We start from the raw sequence: 10,937 nt of genomic DNA on the forward strand, positions 1-10,937 counted from the left end.
CACACGTTCATTCCCCCAAGCTGCTGGGAGGGCGCTGGGCCAACAGCGGTCAGTTGAGTGGCTCTTTGGAAATTGTTCTTGCTGAAGAGCTACTTTCTCCAGAGTCACACATCTTCCCAGGGCACCCTGCCTCCAAAGACTTGTCTACTTCAGGGTGTAAAGACCGGTCCCCGGACTTCGATCTAAGGTGATTACAAAGGGCCGTCCCAGCTCCAGGGCTCTTGTCTGTGAAATGGTTTGACTTTTGCTGTGACTACATTGCATTTCAGCTTCTCCCTCTGCGGGGGTCCGCCGCCTTCACTCTCACACAGGTGTTGGTGCTGAGGGCACTCACTAAGAACCCTGTCACATTTCAATCTGTTTCAGAATCTGTTTTCTGAGGGTCCTAATCTGTAGTGTTCTGGGATCCCATTTCTAGAACAGCACTTGGCAAGCGGAGAACCCAGATTTTTAGCCTTGACATATTCTAGTGAGGGCTGAAGGCCAGTGGCTCCTATATTTCAATTTAAAAAAAAATTCAACCTATTAATTGAAGTATATTTCCTGTGGCTCCATTTAGTTGGTAGTAGTACAGTATTATCCTCTTGGAAACTGGTGAAAAAAAATAAAAAATTGTAACTTTCCTCAGAATCCACAAGAAGTCATTCCTTTATCTTCAGAATTTTTTCTGCGAGCAATTTTCAGTTGCATTGCAGCCCTGGATTTCCATTCAATTACCTTGCAGTGAGATTGCTGACCACTCTCAGTGATATTTTTAAAATTTCAAATACGGGGAAGGCTAAATGTGAGGATATGTCATTCCACTTTTCAGAAAGGGAAAGAGTGTGGATGCTACAAGTGATGTGTACAAGCTAACTTGATAGTGATCCTGGGCACAGTTGTAGGTAAAAGGTTTGGGGGTGGGAATGCTATGGAGGTTGATGAAGCACCAGGTGGGGACTTGAGCTTGGTGAGTAACTGTCCAGAGCTGGGCAGACAACTTCAGGCAGGAAGACAGGACCACTCTTCGAGGTTATCTAGGGGCCCAGGCTGGCAGGTGCCTCTGCCATTCTCAACATAAATCTCCCATCTCTGGGGTCAAGTAGATGATCTTGTTGTCCCACTTCCCATTTCATGAGAGGAGAAAAAGAGCAGAACTTTTCTTCAAGCACTCAATTCCCCAACATACTGACAAGGTGGATGTTTTGTCTGAGTTTGCATGCTTGAGGTGACCAAGGGAATTTGTCTTTCCCTGGCCACCGGTAGGGAGTTAATTGAGTTGATTTTCAAAAAACCATTTTCTAATGTTGGGAATTCATGATGATTTGTGGCAGCCATTTTGGAACAGCAACTGTGGGAAAGAAAATTTGCTCTGTGAACTGGCCTAGACCAAGGTAGTAAGAGATTGGAGGTAGCAGAAGAGGCCTTAAGAGTGAAGCAGGGGTGGATTATCTTCATTTTAATCACTGGTATAATGTACTTACTCCCTCTCTGGCATAGACAAAGTATTTTATGTATATAAAAATAAAAACATATCTTTTTAAATGCAGTATTTTAGAGCACCACAAAATATTTAAGCCCTGATTCTGTTCCACATTCCTTATGAAAGAAGCGATGTATGGGAAGGAAGAAAATGGGAAGAAATGAATGGTAGACGAATTCTCAGACAACTCTGAGATTCGGATCCATGGAAGAGCACAGTGAAGACAATGTGTGGAGGATGAAGGGAGAATTCACCCCGGAACTTCTTGGGGATGCATTCTGAGCCTCTGAGCCTGTGTAGTCACTGCATGGGAAGTAGGCTTTCAAGTCACCAAGGACAGGATGTCTGGGCTCGAGGAAGCTTAGAGGCTGCCTAGTCCAAACCCCTCTTTTTACAAAGAAATGGAATCTCAGACACCAGCAAGTGACTTTCTCCAGTCACACAGCTAGTTCACAGGGGCCTAAAGATCCAGGTTCATGCTCTCTGCAGAGCCCTTGCAAGCTTGGGTGGGGATAAAGGGGAGGTGGAGGTAAATTGTGATACACCAGAACCTAGAAGACCTCTCAGAAGTTGTATCTCAAGCTGATCAAGTCTGGACTTCCTGTCCACGTTAAATATCTCCCGACTCTTCACTCTGGGTCATTTGGCCTTAGACCCAACAAAGGAGTAAGTCGCTTGCTCTCTGGTCTGATGTGTATGATGCCGTGTCTAGGACGCTGTGAAGCAAGATGATGTTAGTGAAGGGGGTGGCAAGACCGTGGTCTCAGGGTCTCATGGATCTTCTGTCTTCCCTTAAAGGCAGGGGGAGTGTCCAGAGCAACACAAAGGAGCCTCCTGCGGGGACTTTTCCTCTCCTGTTATTGCAGGAAAAATCTCTTCTCCACTCACCAGGCCTGTTTACGTGAAGCCAAGTGACAAGGCTATTCACTGGGAATCTGGTCATTTCTTACCTCTCTGAAAGGATTTGGAAACAAAACAAAACAAAACAAAAAACAACTAGAGAGTGTTAAGGAGACTCATACCAGATATCTATATTAAAGAAGGAAAAAAAAGCTCCAATAATTCTCTCTGCTTTGTGGTCCAAAAACATCTTTTGGAGAAAATGGGACTTTTTTTTTTTTAATTTTTTTATTGTTATGTTAATCTCCATACATTACATCATTAGTTTTAGATGTAGTGTTCCATGATTCATTGTTTGTTCATAACACCCAGTGCTCCATGCAGAACATGCCCTCTTTAATACCCATCACCAGGCTAACCCATCCTCCCACCCCCCTTCCCCTCTAGAACCCTCAGTTTGTTTTTCAGAGTCCATCATCTCTCATGGTTCGTCTCCCCCTCCAATTTCCCCCCCTTCATTCTTCCCCTCCTGCTATCCTCTTCTTCTTTTTTTTTTTTCTTAACATATATTGCATTATTTGTTTCAGAGGTACAGATCTGAGATTCATCAGTCTTGCACAATTCACAGTGCTTACCAGAGCACATACCCTCCCCAGTGTCCATCACCCAGTCACCCCATCCCTCCCATCCCACCCCCCACTCCAGCAACCCTTAGTTTGTTTCCTGAGATTAAGAATTCCTCATATCAGTGAGGTCATATGATACATTCTTTCTCTGATTGACTTATTTCGCTCAGCATAACACCCTCCAGTTCCATCCACGTCGTTGCAAATGGCAAGATCTCATTCCTTTTGATGGCTGCATAATATTCCATTGTGTATATATACCACCTCTTCTTTATCCATTCATCTGTCAATGGACATCTTGGCTCTTTCCACAGTTTGGCTATTGTGGACATTGCTGCTATGAACATCGGGGTGCACATACCCCTTCGGATCCCTACATTTGTATCTTTGGGGTAAATACCCAGAAGTGCAATTACTGGATCATACGGTAGCTCTATTTTCAACTTTTTGAGGAACCTCCATACTGTTTTCCAGAGTGGCTGCACCAGCTTGCATTCCCACCAACAGTGTAGGAGGGTTGCCCTTTCTAGAAAATGGGACTTCTTGGTCTCATGGGTATTTACAAATTTCCCCTTGGATTCACTTCCTCCTTATGTTAGTAATTGTTCTAAAACACAGTGAAGCTATAGATATTCTGATCTCTCATTGACTGTTGTGAACTCATGGTCAGCACGGGCAATAGGTTGCCTCTCTTCCCTAATCCTTTCCCCGGGCCCCCGTATAACTGTCTCCATGGCCAAAGGTGGGGTGGGGGTGGGAAAGCAAAGGTTGCTTTGCCTGAGATCCCTGTTTTCAGAGCTGAGAGTTCTGGTGATTATTTGCTGGGATTTCTCCAAGATGCTTAGTTCAGTTGCTGTAAGAAGGTATTCAAAATACAAGTTTGAGAGATGTTAGAAGGAGAAACAATCACAGGGGAATCTTAGACTGAGCCTCACCCCTCAGAGTCCTAGGGCCCAAGATTGCCCCAGATTCAGCAAAAGCTAGAAGCTCATAAATGGTATGTTGAAGTGGGCATAAAAATGGTCAATCTCACCAGCATCCCCCCATGTCTTTGTAGTCCTAGTCCAGACTTAGAGTGGTTTTAAGAGAAGACATATCTAGTCTAGAACTTCATGGTACCTGCGTCTAGAAACAAACAAGAAAGTAGCAAGCCTCAAATACTCAGAAGCATCATGTTACCTGGTTTCATACCTCTTTTATTCAAATTGTACTCCTCTTTGACAGATGAATCTAGTCATTCTTTTATTTATTTAACTGACGTTCATTGAGAACTTACTATTACATGCTACTTAATCAGTTTGAGTTGTTTAATGAAGCAGTTCTCTAAAGCCTTGAGTGCAGACCTCCCTGTGTGCATTGGGAGCTGTGTTTGATGATGGAGAAGGGATTGCAGATGCCAGAAAGAAGTTGCTATTGCTAATGTTTCTTAAGCAGTGACATCAATTATTTTTGGGGTCTGGCTTTTTGCTCTTCCTGGTCCTCTTAGTCTCCAAGAGCAGTGTCAACTGCTGCTGGGTCAAGATAAACAGTCCTGTGTCCACAGCAAACAGAATCACCACCAACAATGGGATCAGAAATTGTAGCCAGGAGTATTTGCTTCGGTGACCATTCCAGTTGGAGGAATCTAGATGCAACAAGAAACATAAGTCATATGAGGAATTGATGAATGAGGCTCAGGACTTCATCCTCCCTAAGAGAAGGACCTAGCACAGTCCTCTGTCTTCTAACATGACATGGCATCCAGGACCAGAGAGCAACACCCATGGATTTAGGTTCCTCTGTCTATGCTTCCTGGAGCCCCGGGACTCCTGAGATCTCCCCCATAACCCCTGCCTACAGCTCCTCTAGCCAGTGTGCCCAAGGGGAAAGGTCGGAGGAAAGATGGCCCCTTTCTTGGAGCTCACAGGACCAGTGCCCACATATGATTTGGGGGTGGGCAGGAGACGGCAGGGGTGGGGGTTACCACTGCCTCATTTCTGAATCATTCATCATTTACCACCTGCCTATTGGGTGAAACAAAGATACTGGGCTAGAGCTTCTTTAAGCTGCCTTCCAATTCCCCTCTCTTGTGATTCTGTTATTCTGTTTGTAAGGTGCTGATTTTTGTGATTATCCTAGAATTATAGAGCTATTATAGACTATTATAGCCAGAAACCCCCTTCCCCAGAGATTACCTAGACTGGTGGCTCTCAGCACTGGCTGCACATGACTGTTACCTGAAAGGGCTTTTAAAAATACTGATGCCCAGTCCTCCAAATCAGTTAAATCAGAACCTCAGGAGATGAGATGCAAACGTCAGTATTTTTAAACTTCCCCAAGTGGCATCTAGACCAAACCCTTTACTTTACAAATAAGGATACTAGAAGGCCAATGACAATTAAATAGCACTTAGGTCTCAGACTAGTTAACAGAAAATTGGCATTAAAGCTTTATTCTGGCTTCTGGTCTCGTGCTTTTTTAGACATTAGTATGAGCCAAATCTGCCAAGCAAAAAAATCTAATTTCCTTCTTGCAAGGCAGATATTCCAAAGGCTCCCTCTCTTCTCTGGAGTTAGGAAGGAGCATCTTTATCTTTGGCCCTGGAGGCAGCCTACCAGCCCAGCTCTCTTCATTAGCCTCTGTCTCCTCCTGACTTGGACACCCAGCCCATGGCCCATGGATCTCCTTCCCCAGCTCTCCTCCGCCAGCATGGCATCTTCAAGCTCCTCACAGCCTTTGTTCTTTTAACTTTGAAACTCCCTTTCAATTTGATAAATATAAGTGTTCTCCCCAGGAGCAACAGAGGACTTTGAGATCAAACCAAGAATGGTGATCCATCATGCTTGGGTAGCACTTAACAGGCTACACATCCATTTCCCAATATCGCATGTAGTCTTCATAGAAACCCCACAGTGTGAACAGGTATCACCCACAGGCCAGCAGACTCACAAGGCACCACTGCTGTCCACTGCTGTCCCCTGCTGCATGCTGCAGCCACTTCAGGCTGGGGGGTCGCTCTCTCCCTTCCCCTGCCATGGGCACCCCTCTTGCTTTACCAACTCACCTTTTTTCACAGTAATGTTGAGGGGCTCAGAGGTCTGATTTAGCCTCTGAATCCACCCTGTGCAGAAATAGCTGCCACTGTCCCTTATTTGGGCATTGGCAATGGGCATGTCGAAGTTATCATAGTCGTACCGGAGGGCTGTGCCATTCCTATAGTAGGTCACCTTTTTGACAGTCATGTTCCTCCAGCTGTGGCACCTGATGCGGAAGGACTCCCCCTCCATCAGCACCTCAGCAGAGGCTTGAAGGAGCAGCCACTCTGAAGAGCATTCGTTAGGTTATGTAACAGCAAATGGATAGATAGACACAGAGAGACAAAAATAAAAGTGGTCACGCACAGAGCATGTGTCAAAAACCATGGTTTATCAAGGACCCATTTCTTGGCTCATAATGTCAATAAAAAGGAAACACAACATAATGCTTAGAGTCTGTCCTCTATATTGATAAATCCTCTCTCCTCCTGAAGAGTGAGTCGGGGGCCAGAAAACCACTCTGACATTTCTGCTGAGCCCGTCCATGGATGGCTTGAAAGCCAGTACTCCCTTCAGCTCCGTCGGCACCAGTTCTGGTCACTAAAGGGGAATAAAACTATCCTGTCTGGGGAGTCCTCACCTAGGGGCAGGTCTGTTTTGTCTTCTTGCCTCTTAGGGGCTCCCTCCTTCTACCATTAATCATAGTTGGCTCCAAAACTTCCCCAGAACATGAATGCCAATTTTAATTATGTGTGCGTAGTTACTCACTTAATGTCCTCTTCCTCATTTGGCTCCATACTTCAGGAGGCCAGGGGCCATGTCTGATCCTTACATTATATCCCCAGTGCCCAACACCATTACCTCGGGGGTAGGTACTCAACAAATACTTGTTAACAATGATTCTGTAAAATGTAAGAGTCGGGTTCTCTGTCTAATGTCATTGTAAGAATTGAAACACACTCACTGAAGGAAAATTTTGGACAAAATTCTGGCTAGGTTGTGCAGGCACATTTTAGAGCAATCCTGGAGGAGTTTTCTAGAATCTCTTCCAAGGAAATAAGCTATTCCACGCTACTTTACTTTGTATCTGGAATTTGCGTATGGATGCTGCCACACCTCTTTTCACTCAAGAGGAAAATATAAAGTATGCTTATACCTTAAATATATTTACATTAAAAAATATAAAGTAAAATATATCCGTGGCCTAACCATTTAAATGAAATCCTTCCTTTGTTCATCCGGCATTTTCTAACTAACCACATGGGCCTAAGCAAGCTGTGCTAATCATTGGCAGTGGAAGAGTCACAAAGTTGAAGCAAACGTAAGATTTGTTCTTCAGTAAAAGTGAAGGTTGTGAGGGATCTACATGGATGTCTTTCAAAACCAAGAGTGCAACCTAATATCCAGATCGTGGTGCATAGAAATTGTTGAGCAAATTTTTTTTTTTAATTTTCCCATGGCTTTTATTTGTGATTCATTAAAGAAAGTTATTACACTTGGTATTGTGACTTTAGTAACATGAATACAGTTTTTAACTGGATTGTAGGAAATAGGCAGTTTTGCAATTTCAGTTAATATATCACTTCCATGTATCATAAAACATACTAAGGAGCCAAGATGTGCCTTTTGAATGATATTTTTATAATCCACGATGCTGGGGAGATCTTAAAGGTATCTTAAAGGTAAAGATCTTAAAGATCTTTTATAATCCACAATGCTGGGGAGATCTTAAAGGTATCTTAAAGGTAAAGATCTTAAAGATCTTTTATAATCCACAATGCTGGGGAGATCTTAAAGACTTTAAGATCTTAAAGATCTTAAGTTCTTTAAGCCAAAGCAACCCAGAGCTAACTGTAGTATTTGACCCTCAACAAGCTACCTAACACTGATCCAGCAGGTCACATGGATTTACTTGCTACAGGGTTTCTAATCTCTTTGCTGAAACTTCTTTAGGTTAACTAGGCCTTTTTTTTTTTTTTTTTTTTTTTTTATGTTATGTCAGTCACCATACAGTACATCATTAGTTTTTGATGTAGTGATCCACGATTCATTGTTTTCATATAATACCCAGTGCTCCATGCAGTACATGCCCTCCTTAATACCCATCACCGGGCTAACCCATCCCCCCACCCCCCTCCCCTCTAGAACCCTCAGTTTATTTCTCAGAGTCCATAGTCTCTCATGGTTCATCACTCCCTCCGATTTCCCCCCCTTCATTTTTCCCTTCCTTCTTCTAATGTCCTCCATGGAGGAGATTACGCTAAGTGAAATAAGTCAAGCAGAGAAGGTCAGTTATCATATGGTTTCACTTATTTGTGGAACATAAGGAATAGCATGGAGGACATTTGTTGAGCAAATTTTACAATCAGACCTTTTGATCCTATTTCAGATGTTCAGCTCTTTGCAACATTCACATATCCAACCTACCATTTGTACATATCATACACATCTGCCCCAAGCAGAAGAGAGATAAGGTGGAGTAGAGGGATAACACTGGGAGGTGGGAGATGGCCAGAACATAGAAAGAAGGCAAGGCTGGGCAGGAGTAAGGGTGGAAGGAGAGCGACGGGCAGGTCTTGACTGAGAGACCAGAGTCCCACCCTGGTGCGCTAACCCTGGAATAACTTGATCTCTCCCCATCTTTGGATGGGCCATTCCTCACATAGGGGGATCTATTTTTCTATAGTCCTGGAACTTACCTGCAAAGACTCTTAGGTACACAGGTTCACTCAGTTCACTCAGGGTGGATCCGTTGTTCTGACACCTGTATTCCCCACTGTCCTGGATTTGGGCTTTCACAATGTTCAAACGTGAAGATGTCTCTTCCAAGCTGATGTTGTTGTGGGTCCACACAGCAGAGTCGACTTCAAGGGAATTGTTCTCATAACATATAAGAGTCACATTATCCTCTTTCAATATTCTATTCCATGGTGGGTTCAAGGACACCGTAGGTTTCGAGTTATCTTTGAGGAGATCAAATTGTAGAAAGAGACATAGATGGGGGGGAGGGGGCAGAGAAAACTGTCCAGGCTCTAAAGTACAGACATGGCAATAGTCAACGGTCAGTCTACCCTTGGACTGCCGCTAATAAGAAACTGTCCTGATTCCTAGGATTACAGAAGGAAGAAACAGTACTGTGGCTCTAGGGAGCTCCCAACCTAGGGGGAAAGACAGGACATGAGTGTGGGGTATTAAAAAATAAACAAGCCAGTGAGGACTGTAGCCTCTGGTAAGGCAGAGGCGATGTCTGTCCTGTTCAGCCCTAGCTCAGCACAATGGTTGGTACATAATAACGTGTTCATTAAATATTTACTGAGTGGATGAATGTGTGACTAATGGATGAATAAATGTGTTGGACTAGATGAAACATAGTCTTTCCCAGCTCTAAATTTTTATGACTATTTAACTGTGAGTGCATATGGAGTGAAAAATTCATGTCAGTTCTGGAAGGAAGTGAAAAGCGCTGAGAGAATCAGCCTTAATAGGTTTTCAGGAACAAAGAAATGTGGTACAAATTTGACCAAAGCCTAGGAAGTGGCAGGTGGTGATGAGGAAGGGTGCAGAAACAGAGCTAGACTTGGACCCAAGGGGCTTGTGTTAGAAGCTGGCCCTTGGCTAGCTGTGAGACCTCCAGCAAGGCACTTAATTAGACAAAGGCCTCAACTACAAAATGGTGACAGTGCTAAGGTGATGATGACGTAGGAACTGAAAGAGGTTGTGTGGTGGTGCCTGGGGGGCACTTGGGTGTTTAGATGTTCCACAGACATGGTTGTTGCAAAAAAAAGAGGTGGGGTGTCTCAAGAGAATGAGGTGGTTCTTTTAAAGCTGTTGAATGGGGGAAAGAAGGAAGACAGGCAGGGTGGAAGTGGGGCTCAGGTTGGACAGGGAGTGGTGATGCCTAACCATTAGAAAGCAGAGGAGATGGGGTGAAGGGAAACAGTGAGGGGGGAGCTGTGCCCAGCCATGTTGAGGCTGACAGAGCAAGGACAGAGGACTCACTCACCTGCTGACATGCCATCTAGAGCTGCAAAAGTTCAGAAGAGAAAAGTTAGTGGCTACGCCCAGGCTTCTAGGACTCCTAAGGACAGAGATATGGGTACAGTGATGAGGTCTACATCCATGGAGTTTTAAAGGCCAAGGAACTTCTAAGGAACCTGACCCTTGGAGAGAAGGAACTTCTCTCCTCTGTCCTCCTTCCCTTGCCCTCTGGGAGATGCCAGAGTGATTGCAAGGACAGGTTTTCAGGCTTGCTCCCCCTTAAGTCTTGCTCAGCCTGATTTGCTCTGCTCTCCAGCTTGTGTCCACTACAGAATCCCTGGGAGATGCCCCATGGTTTGCATGTGGCTTAGAAAAAGTCACCATGAAAACTGTCAATGTTCCTACCCCAGCTGCTCCCCAGATCCATCTTGGTCCCTCTGGGGTGGGGGGTGGGGGTGTCACTGAACGTCTACTTACAGAAGAGCAGCAATGTCATCCACAGCAGAGCAGGGCCTCCCTTGGGAATAGGCATCTCCTCCGTGGCTCCCAAGTGCCAAATGGACTGGAGACTTGAAGCCTTAAAATAGACTTGAAGCCAAAAAGGAGAAGGAAATGTTTTCTGTATCACTATCTGGTTAACTCATCAGCGGCACCTCGGTTTGTCCTCTCTGGTGATAATAGAGTGGTGCCTAATTGGGCAATTTCACATTTACCTGCTAGTGCCCTCCTGTGCCAGGCCAGCAAGTGCTGAAATTCGGTTGTGATTCTCCAGAGCTGCCATCCCTCTTGTTACCTAATTTCCTGCTGGTCCACGAGCCCACTGATCCACATGTTTTCATCTTATTCCCTGAGGATCCATTATCTGAGCAGCCAAACTGGGGATATTTTCAGACTCCTTCTCTTCCACTGGGTCTTGATGGAGCTCCCAACACAGGACGACAGGTGTTAGACCATAACTTACAGGGATCTGGGTCTATTCTATAATTTATTTCCTTTCCCAGCTTTTATCCGTTTTTA

At 44.6% G+C, this 10,937-nt stretch overlaps 1 protein-coding gene across 1 annotated transcript; it reads right to left on the minus strand.

The window, feature by feature from the left end:
* Nucleotides 1-4,103: 4,103 nt before the first annotated feature.
* On the minus strand, nucleotides 4,104-10,504 carry FCER1A (Fc epsilon receptor Ia). Its single transcript, XM_036069775.2, has 5 exons — nucleotides 10,398-10,504; nucleotides 9,946-9,966; nucleotides 8,642-8,905; nucleotides 5,972-6,229; nucleotides 4,104-4,552 (listed from the first exon to the last, which is right to left on the minus strand). The coding sequence occupies exons 1-5, from the start codon at nucleotides 10,450-10,452 to the stop codon at nucleotides 4,368-4,370; spliced, it is 783 nt and encodes a 260-aa protein (XP_035925668.1). The 5' UTR covers nucleotides 10,453-10,504; the 3' UTR covers nucleotides 4,104-4,367.
* Nucleotides 10,505-10,937: the final 433 nt, after the last annotated feature.

This window comes from Halichoerus grypus, chromosome 7 (assembly GCF_964656455.1).
Source record: "Halichoerus grypus chromosome 7, mHalGry1.hap1.1, whole genome shotgun sequence".
Lineage (NCBI taxonomy): Eukaryota > Metazoa > Chordata > Mammalia > Carnivora > Phocidae > Halichoerus > Halichoerus grypus.

Bases quoted from the DNA above. Each gene is read 5' to 3' on its own strand.
- FCER1A (XM_036069775.2), bottom strand. From the start codon at position 10,452: ATGCCTATTCCCAAGGGAGGCCCTGCTCTGCTGTGGATGACATTGCTG. The intron at 8,906-9,945 runs GTGAGTGAGTCC...ATCTCCTCAAAG, and splicing joins TCTAGATGGCATGTCAGCAG to ATAACTCGAAACCTACGGTG. The intron at 4,553-5,971 runs GTGAGTTGGTAA...TGTTGCATCTAG, and splicing joins CAACATTACTGTGAAAAAAG to ATTCCTCCAACTGGAATGGT.